At 44.0% G+C, this 22,280-nt stretch overlaps 1 protein-coding gene across 1 annotated transcript in view; it reads left to right on the plus strand.

Annotated features, from left to right (window-relative positions):
* Positions 1-6,459: 6,459 nt before the first annotated feature.
* The window catches only part of LOC130848766 (pregnancy-associated glycoprotein 2-like), a 35,245-nt gene continuing 19,424 nt past the window's right edge, over positions 6,460-22,280 (plus strand). The window contains exons 1-9 of the mRNA XM_057727166.1: positions 6,460-6,515; positions 7,590-7,740; positions 8,695-8,812; positions 8,914-9,032; positions 10,250-10,443; positions 11,359-11,475; positions 13,112-13,253; positions 13,339-13,437; positions 14,953-15,033. Coding sequence (XP_057583149.1) covers positions 6,463-6,515; positions 7,590-7,740; positions 8,695-8,812; positions 8,914-9,032; positions 10,250-10,443; positions 11,359-11,475; positions 13,112-13,253; positions 13,339-13,437; positions 14,953-15,033 — 1,074 coding nt within the window. The 5' untranslated portion in view covers positions 6,460-6,462. The remainder of the gene's footprint in view (positions 6,516-7,589; positions 7,741-8,694; positions 8,813-8,913; positions 9,033-10,249; positions 10,444-11,358; positions 11,476-13,111; positions 13,254-13,338; positions 13,438-14,952; positions 15,034-22,280) is intronic.

Below are 22,280 nucleotides of genomic sequence, written 5' to 3' on the forward strand. Positions count from 1 at the left end.
TTAAGATTTTGTCTGACATATTGCTGGCTTTTGATTTGTTTTTATCACATATATAAAAGCTCTTCACCTTAAGCTACTTATGGCTTACAACAAGTTGATAATTCACATCTGTGTGTAAGGTTAAAACATTAACTTTTCTCTCTACCTCCTCCCTCCTGAGATTAAAAACATTTAGATTCTCAGCAGCATTATCAGTTCCTCTGTGCTGGGAACAATTAAATCATACTAAGGATCATCAGTCTAGTTACACTAGAAGATTGGACTTAATATCTTATGAACAATACCCATATACAATTTTCCTGAAAAATAAGGATTACTACAGAACAGATGATGTCAGATAATGTGGGTATATACTAGGCTGCAACTAATGGATATTCTTGACTTCAATTCTTACTTATGACCTCACTAATATTGCTAGCTATATTATTTTCTATACCACCTATCTCAAGAAATTGTTGTTTCTTGCATTACCAAATGAGTGATTGAGCCTCTAATAAAATAAGGATATATAGTTCCATGTGAGCTCAGTGATGGTAAGAGTGTAAAACTAGATATGGAAACAGGCAACAAGAGGGAATATTTTCCTGGAGCATAAAAGACTGGACAGGTGGTCCAGAAGTTTTTGACTATTGTTAGCAGGGCCAAGTCAAAAAACAGCACATCGAGTGGCCTTCAATGAAATTTCACCAGATGTAGGAATGAGCTGTCCTAGCATCGCGGATGAAATGGGCATGAAATGACATCAAGCTATGGGTAAAATTGTGACCATGAAGGGGTCCTGCATACTGGAAACTGATGCTTGCCATCCACCTCTACAGAGACTAAATCACAGCCCCTGTATCTGCTGACATTTACCACCCCCTGATAGGAGTTCAGTGTAAAAATCAAAAAAGGAGGCACTCTGTGCTCTGCAAAAGCCTGGAAGAACAGGTCTCCAGATAGGTAGATACTTTCAGAAAAAGATTTTGTGAGCTCAAATTCTTGCATCTTCTCATACCTAGAATAACACTAATATCATTAACAGTCAGGTCCGCTTTGCTATTAATGAGAAAATTTTCAGAGCAATATATCCTGTTGTCTATGTGTTCATACCATACCAAAGGTTGAAACCTACTAAGGTGAAAATAGACATCTGGCTCCCTGGCTATACATTTCCCCAAAGCAGCAGGTCCAGAGTAGTTTTCAGGCTTATTCTCCTAAAAAGAAAAAAAAATAAGATCTATTCTGTTTATTAATGTTCAGGTGGTCTCTCCTTCAAATACTTTGAATGGGTTCTGTTATACCTACATCAATTATTCTGGGCTATAGAAGAGGACATCCAAAAAGTATACAACCACGCCAAATGACTCCATTCCTTTGAACAGCATATCCCAACCTTTACTGCTCCTGCTTGGACCACTGGTTACAATAATTTTTTTACTGATATTTGGCAACTGCCTTCTTAATATACTTGTGTAATTTGTTCTTTCTAAGGACACAACGTGTTCCCAGAAAAGATGATGGTGATGCAGAGATTTCAGGCACTCCTTGGAACAGATCCTGCTGAAAAAATAACAGAAGTTACCCTGGGACCCTTAATAAGACAGGAGGAGAGCTCTGAAACCCCAACTAGGTAGGGTCTACAAGCTGCACACCAGCATGAAGAAGCTGCAGAAGACAGACCTTCGCCTCTCATGTTCTTAATAAAGAATTATTGGGGTTCTCATCTCGCAGGGGGAACTTGAGGTAGGAGATAGATGGGCTCCAGGCTAGGCATTTACAACTGGGATCCCATTTACATTTCATGTGGCAGAGAAGGAGATGAGATCCGGGCTGGACGTTCATTACCAGTCCCTACTTTACATTTCCTGAGGTAAGAGACAAACGGGCTCCAGGATTACATAGTGATAACTGGGCACCTGTCTTTATTTAGATATCTGCACTTCAATATAAGAAACAGTAACAGGAATAGGGTAAATAATTGAATATTCAATGCATTTATGGCAGGGACAGGGAGGGGTTAAACCCTGTTAAGAGATCAAAAGGTCATACACTCCCCATTCTTGGGACAAGGAAGATATTACACATGCACAGATAGGGGCACCACATAATATATCATGGTAAGGATTTCCCATAGGTCTTTGGGCTGAAATCCATTTTGAAAAAATGTTGTGCATGCGTGATGGGGATGGTCAAGGGATAGGTCAGGTGTGAAGAAAGAAACCAGATAATTGGGGATGTCCTTGGTGGTGCAGTGGTTAAGAATTCACCTCCCAGTGGAGGGGAAACAGGTTCAATCCCTGCTCCAGGAAGATCCCACAACCGTGGACCAACTATGCTTGTGTGCCACATCTATTGAGCCTGTACTCTAGAGCCTGCAAGCCAAAACTACTGAGCCTGTGTGCCACAACTACTGAAGCCCACATGCCTAGAGCCTGTGCACCAGAACAAGAGAAGCCACCACAATGAGCAGCCCACATACCACAATGAAGTGTAGTCCCTGTGCCGCAACTAGAGAAATGCTGTATGCAGCAACGAAGACCCAAAGCTGCCAATAAATAACTAAATTTTTAAAAATAAACAAGATAATTGGTAAATGTAAACAAAGACTTGGAAGAACTGCTGTGTATAGATGACATAACCGCCTCTTTAGTAGACTCCTCCTCATTAAGGATGATGCCAACACATTTTCTCTCTGGGTATGCATCTCTGACTTGCTTCTGTCTTAATAAATTGTTTCTATGTGTGCTCTCCCACCACTTTTTATATATGTCTCTAATAATAAACTTTGCACCTGCTTTTACAATTTTAGCCTCTTTGAGAAATACATTTTTCACTGGGAGGTCATAGCCAGGGAAAATAGCTTCTAGCCTCTACCTGGCTGGTCTGGTGGGTAGGACTCTTGGTTTACACCCAGGCTACCCAGGTTCAAATCCTGGGCAGGGAATTAACATCTTACTTCACACCACCACTCACTAATGCCTCTCTAAGATCAGTACCCCAGGCCTCTTTAGGACCAAGACCTAACATTCACCATTTTCTTACCTTATCCTTGTCACTTCATGGTTGCCAGCTAAAACTCTACTCATCAGATTGAAACTTGAACCCACATGCCAGGACACAAGTCCAGCCAAAACCCTTATTGGGACTTGAGCCCATGTGGCCAGGACTTGAACCTGGACAAAACCCAAAGTGATCCAACTGAGATTACACACCTGGTTTCAAAACTCAAGGAAGCTCAGGTTCTTGATGTCTCATTGCAGAAAGAATTCAGTGAGAGACAAACTGATAGCTAAGAAGTGGATATATTTAGACAAAAACACACTCCACTGGCAGACTGTGGGCCATCTCAGAAGATGAGAAAGGCACCAGGGTATGGGGTTGTCAGTTTTCACTGGGGTGGATACTTTCATACCCTAATGAGTGGGAGGAGTATTCCAGCTATTTCAGGATGGGCCAGGGCTTTCCAAGAACAGGGCCACAGACCACTCTTTAATCCTTATGCGTGTATTACTGATGCTCAATTTCTATTGGAAATCAACTTGTCTGCCATCTTGGATTCATTTTGTTCTACTCAGTTTATGTAATATCTTTGGGCTATGTCATTCCTTCAAAGCTTATGCCCTATCCCCTTCATTCCTCTTTCAAACTTGTCCCACTTTTGGCCTGTTCAAATGGATTCCTGAACTTTTTGTCTGGCCTCCAGTGGTTTATGAAGGCCCTCGACTTTCTGGTCCTTCAAGATTCCCAGGCTTATCATCCTTGACCCAGCCCTGATATCAGAAGTCTTCAAGAATCTCTGGATCCTCCGGTGGGAAATGGTATTTAGAGGCCACAAGCTAGGCCTCAGGATACTCACTATTATCAAGTTGCCATTGCTTCTAGGCTTTTAGTGGTCAGAGCCAAGAATGACATAATTTCTTTAAAAAAAAAAGAAAAAAATTCATTGTTACAAACATATATTCCAATTCAACATTTAAGACCACAGGGATTTACTAAAGCTTTTTGGTTGTACATGTAAATCTCTTTTGTCTCTTCCACTGAAAGTCTTGCTTCATAACAACATGAGGGTTAATAACTTACTTTCTTTAACATGTATGCATATACTTATGATATTTTCAAAACAACAGCAGCAATATCCCCAGCAAGAAGGTGTTGGATATAGTTTCAATTATCTTTGGCTGTTTCTTTTGGTTTTGTTTTTGAGGGAGGGCATTTTGTTTGTTTATTTGTCTTGGTCCTTAGAAGATATCCCACTCTGAATGTAGAGTCAAAATTCTGCAATTAAAGCCACTTAAGTAATGTTTTGTTCTGTGTGGCTATATCACCAACTTGACAGAATTAGATTCATTTATCTTAGTTCTCAAGTTCCACAGATGTGTTTTTATCTATTTTTTGATTCTGTAACACATTTACATGGTGGCAGAATCAAACAAGAAAACAAGAAAAAATTCACCTCTGTCCCTGTTCCTACCCCATAAATTAAATTTTTTATTAACTTTTGATGTATATTTTTCCCCTCTTTCTTATTGCAAATAAGCATATGTGTATATGGAAAAGCAACAAATTATAGGCACCATTCTGGTCCCTCTCTTTTTAAAACTAAACTGTATATCCTGAATATCTCACCCATTCCATGCCTCCCTCCATGCCCATTATATCCAATTATTCAGTTGCCCTATACCTTATTCAAAGCTCCCTGGTGGATGGGCACTTCGGGTATGTTTCTAATCATTGGCTTTCACAAACTGTTGCAGTGAATACCTTGTGTGTATGTCTTTTTGTATTTTTGCCAGTGCATCTCTGGGAAAAATTCCTAGTATTAAGATGGCTGAGCTAAATGGTTTTTGTGTGTGTCATTTGCTAGATGCTGTCAAATCCCCTCCATGGGGGTTGAACCACCAAAACTGAACTTTAACAATGTGCAAAAATGAGTAGGAAGATGCAGCACTCCATCAATCACCTACCTGGTGACCAGGCCAGATTCCCATTGTTCTACCCAAGGGACAGGCCTGGATAGACCACACACAGGAACACCTGGGCCCTGGAAATCCTAGAAGCTGCCATAAAACTCCATTGTCTTTACATTGGCTGGAATAACACTTTAACAGGTAGCTTGCTCATCTCAGGCTGAGCAGAACCTCTGAGTGGTCTTTTCTATCTCTTTTGAGAAATTAGACTCTGAATAATATTTTCTTTCTATGTTTGGTTTGGTAGACAAAATATATCAAGGCATGTATTCTGTTGAGGAACTATATCAGATGCTCAGCAAGTGGACATTATTCAATTCATTGGCTTATATGACTCTTGGTGATTTTTCTTTACAAATGGAAGGGAAATTAACATGCTTAAGTTGCATTCAATCTCTTATTCATTCGACCAACCTGAATAGAACCCTCTCTCTGTCCCCTCTCTATTCCCAACTCAAGGGCAAAAATAAAAACCTGTGCAGTCAGCAGGCTGAATCCAGAAAACATTTTTTCAGGTTTGGCTCACACTATGTTTTGTGAGAAAGAAAAAAACATGCATGCTAACACCTAAAATCAGGGCATTTTACATAAATATCAAGATTTCTGCCTTATCTGGAAAATGTGCCCATCCAGACTGCTTTCCAGCATGGCAGTCACTGGTTGGACCTAAACAGAGTCTGTCCCAGCTGGTAGAACATGTGCTTCTTGTCCCATGTCCATGATGCCTGCCCAGATTTTCCACTGATTTGTCTTGTGTCCTTGGCCATGAGTTTGTGACAACTACCCTAGAATGTTATCTCCCTGAAGATAAGGACCACCTGTGTCTTACTGGACTTTAATTTTTCAGCATCTAACCCAGACCCCAGCACACAGGGTGCTCCACAAATGTTTGTCAGATGATATGCTTGCATCACATTTCTTCCAGTAGTGAATTTGTGCAATTATAATACTATTCTAGCCTAGATTTTTGATGCAGATTGGCATCATAAGTGCCCCCGATCTGTTCGACCTGTCCCACTACATAAAGCCACTCACTCGTATGCCACTGGGCTGCCCCTCAAGTCTTCACTTTGCCATTTGACCTCTTTTCTTCTAGCATCTCCTGTCAAACTGACGACAGCAATGCACATCTCATTAATTTGCTAGGAAGACCACATGAGATCACAAATGTCAGGCATGGCCCCTAGTGTTTACTTTTATCCCATTACTGTAAGTGTCTTATCTTCAAGTTGGCAAGAGTCTTACCAATCTTAGTCAATGTGGTTCAGTTTGGTTTTGCAGCAAATCCCCAAGGAAGACATTACAGTAGAAACCTCTATATTCTGAGAATTTTCTACATGCACAACACTAGGACACCAATGGAGGTAAAGATTTTATCAACAGGTTCATACTTCTTATCAGATCCATTGTGGGCCCAAAGGGGGCAATTAGGGCAGGTCAGAGCATATATAACTAGGAGCTCTTGGCCACCAGAGCATGCTCTTTCCTGAGTAATTGCAGCTGGGAAAGAAACATGAAGTGCCTTGGGATCCTTGGGCTGGTGGCCTTCTCAGAGTGCCTAGTAATGTAAGTACAGGGACTGTTAAGTGGTATCTTATCCCTTTCTGTGATTTTCCTTTTCCTCTTATTCTTCTAACCGTCACAGTTGAAGGAAATTTAATCATTCCCTGAGAGTCTTCAGGTTCAAGTCACACTTATTGAGTACCTTGCCATGGGCATCGAGGGGACTAAGGGTCTTGGGCTGGCTTGCAGAGTTGCACAACTATGGAGGTGCAGTCACATTACAGCCTATGTAAAAATAGCACTCCTTGGAATTGTTCAGGGCACAACACCTGCAACTACAAGTGTGGTCCAATAGAAGAGCATTTCTCCTGTGATTACATCTATGTCTTCTCTCTGTTCTCTCGTGTTTCTGTGTGAAAGTGTCTGTTCTACATCTCTGTATCACTCTCTTTAACTCTCCATCTCTTTGGTTTTCTCTGTGCATGCAGAAATCATTGAGCTTTTTCCTCCTCTTATGACACTTCCTTCCCTAGCCTCTTCATTTCCTTCACATCTCCTGACATCCTCTTGCAAACCTCTCTTCTGCTTGTGCCCTGGAGAATGATCAAGAAGGTTACTTCTAGGCTATTTGAACTCTAACAAGCAGGGTGACCACAGCCAAGTCAGAAACTCCCTGCATTTCAGTTTCCTCCCCTGTAAAAAGAGTTAATGATCCCCCTTCTACCACCTTCCCAGAGCTTCTCTGAAAAAGATATACTGGGATGACAATAGCAATGGTAATGGCTGTCACTGTTGAGACTCCCTACATATTAGGAACATGATATCCGTCATCTCATTTAATACCCACAACATCCTATATGGGGGATGGGGCTTATTGTATTCCACCTTTTTGCCAATGGGTAAACTAAGACTCCAAATGCATATTTTATATAACTCAAGATTACAGAATGAAACCTGTATTGAAACTGAGGTCTTAGCCCTGCTCTTTGCAGTGTATCCCGATAATAACAAGACAATCATAAAATTGCTGGGTAAATACACAGCACAATTACAATGCAAGGTATGACAGTCATACAATAACAAGGACAGAGCATTACAACCCCTTCTTTGTTTCCTCTTCCCAATGCTCGGTGAAAGAATCCCCTTAATGAATATCAAGACCTTGCAAGAACCCCCCAGGGAGAAAAACCTGCTGACACATTTCCTGGAGGAAAACACAGATGTACGGTCCCAGAATGCCACTGATGACCCCACATTTTCCCTTCATCCACTGAGGAGCATCCGAGGTGTGAGTGTGTTGGGAGGATGGCACTCCACAGGGCCCTATGGTGCTCTGGCCTAGCATTAGGGGTCACTGGGATGTACCAGGCTGGATGTTGGGGCTGGGCTCTTGCGGGAAGCAGACACAATGGGGAACAAGGACCTCACTCCCAGAGGAGAAGGCACTGTCATCCTTGGATCTTGGTCTGTGATGACATGGCCGAACAATGACCAGGTAGAAGGCAAACATCCATATCTGTGCCAAAGATATGTCATTAGTTTGAGGGAGTTGTTCTTTTGGAGCTAAGTGAGCCACAGAGTTACAGGTGAAAGGTGAGCATGTCTGATCAAAAGATAAAGCCAATTTCACATCAAGTTTGAAACTCCAAGCAGAGCAAGATCAGCTTCCGCAGATCCGTGAAGGACACAAGAAAAAAGTTACTGATCCCTATAGCCTGTGACACCACAAAAAGCTAACACTCTGGTTATTGTTATTGATTTTTAAAAATGTCTTGTCACTCCTTCAAGAATGCATAGGCCATTCTGAGGGATAGGCAAGAGTAAACACATGTCCAATAAAAGGGCCAACTCTGTGGTGTTGATAGGACGTGGTCTGAGTTTAGAGGAAGTGGCCTGGGGTGACCTAAGAGGGCCACCTGGAGAAGGAAACACTCAGGCTGGGCCTTGAAGACAAGACTGGAGAGCTTCTCAAATGAAGGCACCCGGACTTCTCTGGAGGTCCAGTGGTTTAGACTCTGTGGTAATACTGCACTGATGCAGTATCGAACCCTGGTCAGGGAGGAAAGATCACATATGGAAAAAATAAATCAAATGCAGGCACCAGTCAGAGCAGAAATTGTGAAGGAGGATGTTTGGAAAGTGATTTCAGGAAACATGGGACACCTGCAGAGGTAGAAGTCTGGGAATTGAGGGAGGCCAGGGTAGCCAGGCCTACCCTAATGACCCTCCCCGGTCCCCATAGCTGGTCTACTTTGGAAACATTACCATTGGAACACCACCTCAGGAGTTCAGGGTCATCTTTGACACCGGCTCATCAGACTTGTGGGTGCCCTCCATCTACTGTTCCAGTCCCACCTGCCGTGAGTACCTGACCTGTCCCTCCACCCCCACCTATCTTATATTTACTCTCCCACCCACCCTTCCTTGGCACCTGAGGAACGCTAACCTCTTGTGTCTGCAGGTGCAAAGAAGCTCTTCAACCCTTACTTGTCCACCACCTTCCAGCGCACATGCAAAGTCTTCGAATTCAAATATGGCTCTGGGACGATTATTGGATCTCTTGGCTATGACACCGTTGGGGTAACTGGAAACCACAAGCTGAGTCAGGACTGGCCCTGGAAGTGACCTCTGCTTCTGAAACACATACAAGACCGACTGGGAGGGGCTGTCTTTCCCAGCAGCCACTAGTGGCTGACCCTCACCCTGTAAAACTTGTCCCTAGGGAGACAGCCTCCTGGCTGACACACAAACTCCCAGAATGGCTAACTGAGATTTGCTTGGGGTGTAATTCACAGCTCCTTTACCCATGAGCAGCTCAAGGTTCATTTTGCTGGGAGCAGAGAGAGAGGGGAAAAAAAACACCCACTTTTCTATTCTCAGACTGTGCCAGGCACTTTCATGGGTATAACATATTTAATCCTGCAACAACCCCACACAGCAAGTACTATGATTAGCTCCATTATACAGAGGAGGGAGCTGAGGTGCAAAGAGCCAAGGCCTTGTAAATGTCAAGCATGCTGTAAGCAGTGGAGCTGGGCTGGCAATCAGGATTCATGCAGGTGTGGGGTATTTGGGGAGAGAATAAAACTGATCTTGGGCTCCTGGAGGCAACCCAGAGCTCAGGCATCTGCGTATGGAAAGCAGGGGAGCACAGATGTGAGAGCGGCCTGATAAAATGTTTCTCAGTCTAGGGGGCTTTTGAGAGTCCAATAAAATCTATGGGCTGCCTCCCCAAAATGGTCTGAGTACTCTCTCTCTCTCTCTCTCTCCCTCTCTGTCTCTCTGTCTCTCTCTCTCTAAGCCACAGACATCCCCAAAATTATGTTTCCCAGGCAGAATTTTCATAAGAACCCTGGTAGCAACACTGTATTATGGGCTTCTGTGTTCCTGGGCAGGTGAAGAATCCACAGTGCACTGCAATGAATTCAGTCCATTTCTGTCATCTGATCATAGTGATGCCAAACACAAGACTACCCTGCTCTCTACTCATTTTGTCCTCAAGTAGGAACCATTTGATCCTGTCCTGAGTCTCAGTTTCCCCACCTGTACGAAAGACATGAGTCCAATTTGACTCACTTCTGATGGTGTGTGCAGGAGGATCAGGTGTTTGTTAAAATCCACAGCCCTACACAAATGGAACATGAATTCCTGTCCCAGCTTGGTCTAAACATCTGAGGTAAACTCGGGGCACAGCCAGGTCTCAGGTATTCACTGTGGTCATCATGGCATCTTCATTCCAGGCCAGTCCCAACCCTACATCACAAATCCTTGTGTGGGTATCCTTTCCCCTTCTGCAGATCGGGAACCTTGTCAACCTGGGCCAGGCATTTGGCCTGAGCGAGAGACAGATTGGGCTCGATGATGCACCCTTTGATGGCATCCTGGGCCTGGCTTACCCCAGCCTCGCCTTTAAAGGGACCACCCCCGTCTTTGACAACATGAAGATACAAGGCATCATTTCTAAGCCTATCTTTGCCTTCTACTTGAGCAAGTAAGTCTCACCTGGACAAGCACTCTGTCTAAATCAGCTGTAAGATCCTCTCAGTTGCATGAAAAATTATAGACTTTATGACCCAGAAGTCTCCAGAGACTGCCTAGACCAACATAACTATGGCCCCCGGGCCACATATGGCCCAGGCACTGGTTTCCCTAAATAACCTGTATGGGAACACAAACATGGTCATGGGCTCAAGGGAAGTGGCTTGGTCTAGGATGGGGAGGTAAGAAGAGGAGAGCAATGAAAGGTGTCAAGATACAGGTTGGAGGAAAAAGCAACAGGATTTCTCCATGAATTTTGTATGGAAGGAAGGAGAGGTATGGTGGGACTGTTTACCTTCTCAGTAATATTTAACCCGGAGACCAGGACCAGCTACACAATTGACAGAAGCCAGTGCAAAATGAAAATGTGGGACCTCCTATTCAAAAAGTATTAGGAATTTCAAGAAAGGGATAGCAAAGATGTGCATCCCTGCTGAGCCTGGGGTCCCATACATGGTCAAGGCCCGTGAAACCAACACTAAGTTAGCCTGAACCCATGCCCTTAGAGCCTTCCAGGCTTGGCTTTTGTGAAAAATGACAGGCTACACAAATGGGAGACAAGACCTCCCCAGCAAGGTGTCCTCTGTGGGTATCTCTGAGCATTCTGGTTGCTGGAGAGGACCAGACTCTCTTCAGAAGGGTGAGTAGTTGGAGCCCAGCCAGACTGCCAAGCTTCAAACCTCTTCTGTGCTATTCATTAGTGGGTAACCTGCTTGGTGGCCTAATCAATCCCTCTTTGCCTCAATATCCACATCTGTAAAATGGAAGATCCATACTATTGCCTCCAATGGCTGGATAAGCACAGCCCTCAGACAGTGAGTGCTGTTATTCTCTGACAAAGAGCCCTCCCTCTTCCTTCTCTCCTCAGCCAGAAGGAGAATGGCAGTGTGGTGATGTTTGGAGGTGTGGACCACAGCTACCACAGAGGACAGCTCAATTGGATACCAGTGTCCCAACCCCACTTCTGGCAGATAACCATGAGCCGGTAAGCTTCTCTCACTGAGGGTCACCCCAAGATATACTCCCACGTGCACACGGACACATGCTGACACACACAAATGCACACAAATACACACAGCCACACTAGACACATAGGCTACACTCACAAAAACACACATATAAACAAACACAGAGACAAATATAGACACACACATTGGCACACATATCAACATGCACAGGAACACAGATACACACCTAAACACACACAGAAACACAAACAGACACAGATAGAGACACACAGGCATGCAAACACACACAGATACACATACAGACACACACACAGACACATAAACACAGAGATACACACATGACCCATGGGCTTTTATCACCCCAGATATCCCCCTATGACTATGACAAGCATCCTGAACAGGGTCCTGAGAGACATGTGCAGCCTGAAGAGGCCGGCACGCACTGTGCTTTGAGGCAGGTGGTATGGTGTGAGGACCCTAAAGTGTGAGGAAAAGAGGATCAGGGAGAAATTCACCAGCATAAACATGCTTGTCATAAGATGACCAACTCTCCAGGGCTACCCAGAACTGAGGGATTTCATATAACACAAAACTGCTAGTTTAAAAACACAGAAAGTCCTGGACAAACTGGGAAAAGTGGTCTCCTTAGGGAGAAGCTTGCCAGCAGTGGAGAGAGGTTGGCTGCATTCTTGAGACCTGAAAGCAGCTCACACAAAGAGACACACCCCCTAACCATTGCCATCCACACCCATATCCCGGGCACAGAGTGGGGCAGGGGCTGTGACAGAAAGAATCAGGAAGCTGGTATCCAGGAGTGGCCTGAGAACAAGGGGCAATAATTGATGGGATTTTGTGTGATACCCTCAAACACAAGCTTACGTCTCCTTTGGATGCCCCCTGGCTTAAGATGGGCATCTCCTGGCCAGTAGTCTCAGTGTCTGAGCCAGATGAGAGGGCAGTGGTGAGAACCAACCTCTCCCAGGGCAGCCTGTTTTCCCCTCCTCAACACTATGAGCATCTGCTGCCCCAGAAAACATCCATCTTCACTGTGTGGGGTGACACATTGCTGTTCAGACACCACACACAGGTCTCTGGTTATTCCTCATTAATTTCTTCACTCACTCACTCACTCATTCATTCACTCCACAAACATACACTGTGCATCCACTGCATGCTGGGTACTTGAGGGAGGCACTGCAGATACAACATGCCCTCACATCTAGGAAGGCAGATGTGCATGAAATGTCACATACATAATGAATTACCACTTTGATACATGCTACAAATGAGATAGAGTCTAGACAGAGTGACCAAGACAGGAGCCTGATCTAGTCTGGGGGAAGATTTCCCTGAAAAAGTGACATTTAAGCTGGAACATGGAAGAGGAGGAGAAATTAGCTAGGTAAATGGGTGGGGGTCTTTTAGGAAGGGCGACCAGCACAAGGCAAGGCCCTCAGGCAAAAAAAAAAAAAAAACGCTGGTGCATTCAAAAACTGAAAGGAAGTCAAAGAAGGCTATGTGACGAAAGCAAAGGAAAACAGAGTCAGGGCAGGAGCTGAAGGGTTGTTCTGGAGATAGTCAGGGGAAGAAGGTCAGTCATGGTGTGAGACATCAGAATAATCCTGATTCCCACTTTCTCCCACTGTTTTTCAGCATTACCATGGATGGAGTGGCTGTTAGTTGTTTCAATGGCTGCCAGGCCATTCTGGATACTGGGACCACATTGCTGCTTGGCCCAGCTAGACCTGTCACCACCATCCACAATCTCATCAATGCCACACCTTCAGATCGAGAGGTGAAGGGACATGTGGCAGGGTCACTCTGGGACTCACCACACACCAGGGATCAACTGGGCCAACCTCTCTCTGCTTCTTTTACAGTACGAGGTTCCATGTAGCTCCATCACTCAACTGCCTACCTTCACTCTCAACATCAGTGGCAATGAATATCCAGTGCCTGCTCAGGCCTACATTCGGAAGGTGAGGGGCCAGCCCTGGGGGCTGGTTCTCAAATCTTGGACTGGCAGGAACCCTTGGGCTGCTGCAAGGGGAGGGGAACATCTGCAGGGCAAGCCACATCCCTACAGATGCTGCTGAGCCCCTGTGGTTGGTCCAGTGCCTCCCAAAAATCTAATCACTTGAGAGTAGAGGGCTGTCTGGGACATCCATCATCCTGGAATAAATGGAGACACCACCCCATGCTGGCATGGTGTGAGGCACAAGGAGAGGGGAACACTAAGTGCTTCGGCCCTCAAAGAGCTTCAGTTCCACCAGAGCCCTCAGATGGATGAACATAGAAAGTCAGCTCAACAATCCCTGAAATGGACCCAGTGACAAGTGGCGCTGGCAGGGGACAGTCTCAGTGTGTTGTCCCACAGTAATGATGAACAGTCTCACTTCCCATCTTGAAAGTGTCCTGGTGGATGATCAATTACATGGTTCCCCTAGTCCTCAGCTGCAACTTCTGCTTGCTAAGCCCTAGTTTACCCTCTGTGAGTTGGGCTACCAGACCCCTCTGTGGGAAAGTTGGATGCTCACATGTGAGTGAATGGTGCCCAGTGACTGCAGCAGCCCCAGCACACGGTTGAGGGTTAATGTCAGCTCCTTGTGGAAGTTCAGAGGAGGCTAATGGGCTCAAAGCAGGCTGTGAGGAAGACAGGGAATTTCAGTAATTTGAAACCCCCAGCCTCATGGAGGCATGAGGAGGCCTGCTTGAACTGAGGCAAATCTACTGTAGACTCCATGCAAATAGAACCTTTGGGAGATGTGCCAAGAAGTGCAGCAGCCAGATTAGGGGTAATGAGGGCTACAGAGAAAGAGAGAATCAGGGTAAGTCTCCCAACCCAAACTTAAGTGTCCAGGGACAGTAAGCATGGGTCCAGGAAGTCTTCCTAGGGGGGCTGAGCACAGTTTTAAAGAAAAGGGTGTGGAAAGTGGGGGAAGAAAAGGCATTCTCTGCAGAGAAAACAGAAAGCATGAGTCAGAAGGAAAGAAACAGGAGAACTAGGAGCCATTCTTGTTTTACTTTTTTTTTTTTTTGATCATTTCAAACTATACTTGATTTACAATGTTGAGATACTTTCTGCTGTACAGCAAAATGACTCAGTTATATATATAGATATAGATATAGATATAGGTATATTGATATATATTCATTTACCTATTCTTTTCCGTTATGGTTTGTCATGCGATATTGACTATATTTCCCTGTGGTATACAGGAGGACCTTATTTTTTATCCACCCTCTATATAGTAGCTTGCATCAGCTAATCCCAAACTCCAATCATTCCCTCTCCTATGCTCCTTCATCAGGGAAACCACATGTCTTGGCCTTTCTTGTTCTTGGATGTGCACAACCCTTCCTCAGCTTCCAAGAGAGCCACTTGGTTCTTACTAAAGAGGGGACATAGAATTCAAAAGTTGCTGCCACTGGATAATGAGGGGGGTGGCAGGTTAGGGCTAATGGTGACTGTGGTGTATTGTCGTCTCCCTCAGAATCGCAAGGGCCGCTGCCTCAGCACATTTCGAGGGGACATGGGCTATTCAAAGAAGCCAGAGTTCTGGATCCTGGGCCAAGTCTTCCTGAGGCTGTATTTCTCCATTTATGATCGGGGAAACAACAGGATTGGCCTGGCTCCTGCAGTGTAAATGCTGGGGCTGCTTCAGGAATCAATAAGGCCCACTTCAAGCACACACTCACTCACACATAGGGCCCTCCCACCCAGGGACGGTGATGGACTATGTTTGCTGCTCTGCAAAGCCCTAGTCTCAGTAAAGAATAAAGGAGTCTATTCCCAATGCTGCTAATACGAATAGGTGCCTCATTCTGGGTTGGGGAGATGCTTCATAATCCGGCAGGATCTAGAAACTCGTGTGAACTACTAGTGAGAGGAGCCCAATTCCAACTGACTTCAAGGAGAGGGGAGATTTATTGGAAGGATACTGGGGATCCAGGACACAGACACCAGAGCAGATGCACATATCTCAGTGAATGGACCCAAGAAATCAGAAGTAATCAGCTCACTATTTCTCTCCCTCTTGCTTTCCCTTCTCTCAGCTTTGATTCTCTTAGTCTCACAGGTTTCTCCCTTAAGGCTTCTACACATATGTCCCCAAGGGGTCTAACCCATAAGGAAAGAAGTTCAGAAAAAAATCAAGGTACCAAACAGGGCTCTGATTGATCCACCTCATGTATGTGTCCAGCCCTAGAAAATCCATCCTGCCTGGGGGCATGGAGTATTATAATTGGCTCTACTTGGTTAATTGTCCATTCTCAATGTGATTGACAGTTTCCTCTGGTATCACGGGACTGGAGCTGAGGAGAGGCAGCCCCAAAGGAAGTGGCAGGGGAATGTTTTACACCATGGAAGACAAGGTGATGGCACAGCCAACTCCACCACACCCTCACTCATAGGGATGATAAGGGGTAATAAAAATAGGTTCTATTCTTCCCATCTCAGAGGATCTTTGGCAGTGCCCTTCTCCTGCAGGGTATTTCCAGATGAGACCCTTCAACCTGAGATAGTTCCCCTTGTCCCCACACTCCAAGCACCAGCTCCCTGGCACCCACACCTGCAGTGTCCTTTCCAATCCCACTTCCCATGAGACAGGCCATGTGAATCCCTGACCCAGCCCCAACCCTCCAGGTCCTGGGATGTCTCTTCCTTTGGCCTCCAATGCTATAGGGGAGGATGCCACTCATGTAAACGGGGACACAGTGTGCACAAAGCCTTCAGCCTTTCTGAGCATCCTCTAGGGGCAGAGCTACAAATCATTTGGATCAAGCTGACATTATCTGACACATTTGGAATAGAAGCATCACTTCTTCCCACATGGAGACTGTATGCAGAGGTCCAGGCTGTGGACAGCAGGGTCAAAGGTAGAAGGAGACCCAGATAAGACAAGGAACTGGAAAGACTATATAAGGTGGCAAACACACCACAACACAATGCATAATATGGGCCTTTACTCAGGCAAGACAAACACCACTGAAAGAATGTCTTCCTTCCATCTTCATCTTCTCATCCTCATCAACAAATTGACTGAACACCTACTATGTGGCACGTGCTGTGGTGTACCCCAGGGATAGAGGGTTGTGTTAGGAACCCTCCACTGATTCAGGGAGACAGATAAAGAGACAGCCCCCAATGGGGAGGTCCAGATGGAGATAACAGAGAGGTGTCTGTAGGAGGCCAGAGGAGTGAGGGCCTTCCTCTTCAGGGAGCCATGGAAAGCCTGAGTTAGAGCAAGGGGGGCATTTATTTCAGTCTTGCCACCCCACCCTGAAACACAACCCTACCCTAAGCCTTACCTCTACCTTGTGTGTGTTGTTCTGCCATATGTCCTTGGTTACGTGTGCCTCATCCCTATGGGATGGCATTGGATTATGATAGGCTTGAGGGGATTGAAAGAGGACCAGTGGCAGAGCTGTTAAAAGGAGGAAAGGTGAGAGCAGAACCAGTAATTTTTTAATAGTAAATATCATGATCTAGGCTTCATGGAGACTGATGTGAATATTTTCTCAAACTCATTTTCCAAGTGCTCTTCATGGAACCATAAGTGATGTCTCTCTGTTGGTAAGAAACCACCGATGAGAGTACGAGTAATAGCTGTGGTTAATTACATATTGCTATTTCACTGTCTCCCCATGAGCCCCTGCAGGGCATGACCCCCTGATAGAGATGAAGGAAGTCTACTCCAAACTTCTGGCCCCAGGACTGGTAATAGGCACATTGTAGGCCCTCAATAAATACATGTTGCATAATTGAATGGATGAATTAATAGATACTTCCACTAGAACACACTGCTGCATTCCTTTTGTGAGACATATGGTGTAAGCATGGCTTATTGGATGATATCAATCAGAAAATGTCAGGTTTAGCTTCCCTGAATGAGCCTAAGGTTGAGGCTGGACCTGTGTCTGTTAATGAGCCCACTGTTTCTGAGACTCTATATTTATAGCCTATTCTCCCAACATGAGGATACATTCTGATCTTAATCAAAATTATTTTTTTGGCCACACCACACACTATGTGGAATCTTATTTAACCGACAGAGGTGAAACCTGCTTCTTCTGCTTTTGAAGTGAGGAGTCTTAACTACTGGACAACCAGGGAAGTCCCAAAGTCTGATATTCAAAGCAACAGTCGTCCCCCACCATCCACTTTTATCCTTTACCCATTGCAGACAGAGACATATATAGCCACTGGTGAGAGAAAACGTAGAAGAAAAACAGGAGCAACATAGATCACAACTCTTCTTGAAAGAGTGTAGATTGGTACAATCTTTCTGGAGATGACTCCTGCTTAAAATATGCATGGTCTTTATCTCAGCAATTTTGCTACTAAGGTTTATGCTAAAGTGATGATCAGAAACACCCAAAGACATAAATAAGCAAGGATAGAGTCATCAGTTCCTCTTAAAAAATGGAAAATCTGGGATATCCAAAGGCCCATTAAACATAAAGTGTCCACAGCATAGATAGGTCATCATGCAGACAACTGCCTTCAAATTGTGTTTGAGGAGAATATTTAATGTGAGGAGAAATTGTTCCAATATGACCTTCAGAGAAAAGAACAGAATACAAGGCAGCATGAGCCCAGGTTTGCTAAGCACATGGAAGACAGTGCAGCATATTCACCATGTAGGTACATCCTGGAGCTTTTCTGCCTGAATTCAGAACCCACCTCTGACACCTACCAGTTATATGACTTTCATAAGTTCATTTCTGGACATGTTTCCTATTCTGTAAATGAGATAAGGATAGCTTGTCCCTCACTAATCATCAAGAAAATGCAAATCAAATGACAATAAGATACTGTCTCACACTCTTTAGGGTGGTCATTGTCAAAAAACAAAAGATAAGTGTTGACAAGGATATGGAACCCTGTACACTGTTGGTGGTGATGAAAAATGGTGTAGCCCCTAGAGAACATAATGCAGATTCCTAAAAAACATAAAAAGAGAATTATGATTTGATCCAGCAACTCCACTACTGGGTATGTATTCCAAAACCTTAAAATCACGATCTCAAAGAGATGTTCGTCCTGTCATGTATATTACAGCATCATTCACAATAGCCAAAATGTAGAAGCAACTTAAATCCATACACAGTTGAATGGATAATAAAATGTGGTAGAGACATACAAAGGAATATCATTCGGGCTTTTTTAGGAAAAAATTTGTACATTTATTTGGCTTCACTGGGTCATAGTTGCATCATGTTGGCTCTTCAGTTGCTGCAGGCAATATCCTTAGTTGTGGCATATGAACTATTAGTTATGACATGTGGGATCTACTTCCCTCTATAGGGATGGAACCCAGGCCTCCTACTCTGGGAGCATGGAGTCTTCTCATCTGCACCACCAGGAATGTCCCAGTCACAGCTGTTTACATATTTAATTTCTTTCAATCAATTTGATGCGATGCTAAAATCAAAACCATGCACCTCATATTAGGATGGAACCGAGGGGGCTGGGACTCAAATCCAGCCCAAATCCAAGGTCTTCCAACTGAGATCATACACCTGGTTTCATGACTTAATTACACTCAGGTTCTTGTATCTCATCACAGAAATAATTCAATGAGAGACAAATTAAAAGGGTAAGAAGTGGATTTATTTACACAGAAATACACCCCACAGTCTATGTGACATCTCAGAAGGTGAGGAAGCCAGCAGGTATGGGGTTGTCAACTTTTATAGCGGTAGGTAATTTCATAGACTAATGAATGGGAGGAGTATTCCAGCTATTTCAGGAAGGGGCAATGATTTCCAGGAATTGGGCCACCACCCACTTTTTGATTCTTATGATTGTATGACTGAGGCTTATTGTCTGGAGCAAATTGACTTTTGCAACAGCTTAGACCCATTTAGCTCAACTCAGTTTATGTCATGTCCTCTGGCTGTGTCATTCTTTCAAAGCTTGTGCCTGGTCTAGTTCCCTCCTGTTTCATGCCCCTCTCAGAGATGTAACTCCCATATTCTTTTTTATATACATTTATTTATTTATTTATTTATTTATTTATTTATTTATTGGATGCACTGGGTATCTGTTGCTGTGCACAGAATTTCTATTATTGTGGAAGAGGTGGCTACACTTTGTTGAAGTGCGCAGGCTTCTCATTGCAGTGTGGTTTCCATTGTTGTGTACCACAGGCTCTAAGCTCATGGACTTCAGTAGTTTTGGCAAATGCCTTAGTAGTTGTGGCTCATGGGCTCTAGAGCACAGACTCAGTAGTTGTGGCCCATGGGCTCAGTTGCTCCACAGCATGTGGGATCTTCCCAGACCAGAGATTGAACCCATGTCCCTGGCATTGGTAGGCAGACTCTTAACTTCTGGGCCACAAGGGAAGTCCCTACTTCCATATCCTTATGGGAAGCAGAAGGGAAATAATCCACCTCCTATAACTGTTTCATGGCTGAGTAGGGGCATCCACCATGCCTGTCAGGGAGTACAAATCCCTAGGTGCCTGATCTAGGGGCTCCCAGGACAGGACAGCTCCTTGTTTTAAGTCAGTATAAGCTGGAATCTTCACATAGCCATCATCTTGCTGTGGAACTATTGTAATTGCTTCCATAGCCTGTCCATGAATCTTCTTAATAAAGAAGCACTTTTATTACCAGCATCAGAGTGCAAAAATATCTATACATGACAGAATATTTAAAAAGCATGGTTAAGCTTCTCTTTACATGATAATCAATAAACTTGTTTACAATAACGAGAATTATGAATGATTACAACTAACATACCAAATAACCCTAGTTAAGTATTGCTCTTTATGATGTCTCAGGGGCCCTCTGAAGCACCCCACAGTTAACTGGAAATCAAAAGAAACTTAATTAAAATTTGATATTTGTGAAGCTTGTCAAAATTTTTAAAACACTTAGTCGAATATGTTCATGGGTCACTATGAGACAATACTTATTTTGCAAACAAAGTTACAAAAGATCTCAAAAGCAAATTCAGATCACTTGAAGGCAGAAACTCTCATACTATCTGTTGTTAAAAGCTGCATATCAAGAAAACTTTTGAGGGAGATACCAAATTCAGTCTTCACCCATCCACTTCCAATAAAATCCACTTACCAAACTAAATTTACTCCATTCTTAGAAAACCCTGATCATACACAACTCTTTTCATTACTATTTTCCTCATTCCTCACACCTTTTTTTTACTGGATGAATATTTCTTACTTTCCTTATTTTGTTTCCATAGTTACTTCTGGTTTACAAATTTACAAAAGAATAAGGTTTATTTGACCTCTATAAAGCTAGGTACAACAAAAGTATTATACTCAACATGGATGATTCTAAAGATACATCTATATTAACCAAACCAACAAGTTTAAGCCACCTTCAATGCCACACATCACTTTAGTACTGAATATATTCCAGATGACATGAACCTAAAACACATTCTGACTAGAGTATTTTCTATTTCTGCATATTTATATAAGTACTTAATTTCCTTTATGTCAATTAAACAGAACCGTTTTCCCAATTGATTTTTGGCAATACAAACCTATCAGTTTCAAGAAGTTGGATTGAATGGTAAAGGATTGGTGGGATTTGGATTACATCTGGAGAAACACATCTGGTCCTATAAAGACTACATTTGCAAAACAAGGACAGTTTTGTTTTCTTTTCCAAAGAATTCATTGGTTTCCTCAATGATATTGAAAGCCTGACACACCAATTCACCTATGTTGGAATATTTTACTTTCCCTCATTTAGCTTTGGGGACAAGGCCTCAATCAAAATTCCTATCAGGCCCTGAATATCTGATATGGTCATCTTAGTGAGACCAGTGGCTTCTTATTTTGGTAATCTATTTACAATCATATTTGAGGATCTTACCTAGGTTTAAGAAATCTGTACCTTGAAATGTGGGGAGATTAGCACAACTAGAAAGAGCATCAAATCTTTGTATCCCATCCGACATATTTTCTTCATGCATCTCTTCCATCTGGCTGTTCCTGAGTTATATCTTTGTGTAATAAACTGGAATTCTACTGCATCAGGAATACATCAAAAGATGCAATAATTCCCACAGAAAAGTGGCTGAACACAGGCAGAAGACCTTGGACACCAGAAAGGACTGCAAAGATCCTGACATAGCTGGGTAGGAAAAAAGGGGGAGGGGAGGAGAAAGAGGAGTGGATGAAAGGAAAGGGACGAGTCTTATACCCTTGGGTTGGGGGAGCTGAAACAGAGGAGAGATTGCTAAATTGGGGGAAACACCCCTAATCTGACAGGGAAATCCCCTCTCCAATGGGAAATTTGATTTGGGACTGTTCAAAGAGGGTGAAGTGGCCTATCTGTAGCAGACAGCAAAGATTGAGAAACACACAGAGGGTCCGTACCATGGCTTTTCATGTCCCGATTGAGAGGTGGATTCACAGCTGTACAGGGGTCTGTGAGCTGGAATGTGGGAACTGGAGATCTTGTTGGCTGTGCGGAGATGGACTGCGGGGACAGGAGGGAAGAAATCCACAGGGAGAATGCCCACCACAGAAAGTGGGGTTGCTATGGTGGTGGCGTGCTACTGCTGAATCACACGCAGCAGGGAGGAGCCACTATTGTAACCTCTCTTTCAGCACCTGCAAGAAACAAAGGGAGGCCCCCTTTGGACCTGGATGACACAGTCAACAAGGGATATAAAAAGTCCCCGGTGGGGCTGGCTTGGTGTACCTGCAGCCGAGAGCCAGAAGAAGTCCACAGAGAAAGACATCTCTGAAGACATCCCTGGTACACCCAAGCCCACTGGTTACCCTTTGTAATTGTTGCTGCTGCTTCCAGCCTGCCCATGAACCAAGAATGGCAT

The sequence above is a fragment of the Hippopotamus amphibius genome, chromosome 3, assembly GCF_030028045.1.
Source record: "Hippopotamus amphibius kiboko isolate mHipAmp2 chromosome 3, mHipAmp2.hap2, whole genome shotgun sequence".
Lineage (NCBI taxonomy): Eukaryota > Metazoa > Chordata > Mammalia > Artiodactyla > Hippopotamidae > Hippopotamus > Hippopotamus amphibius.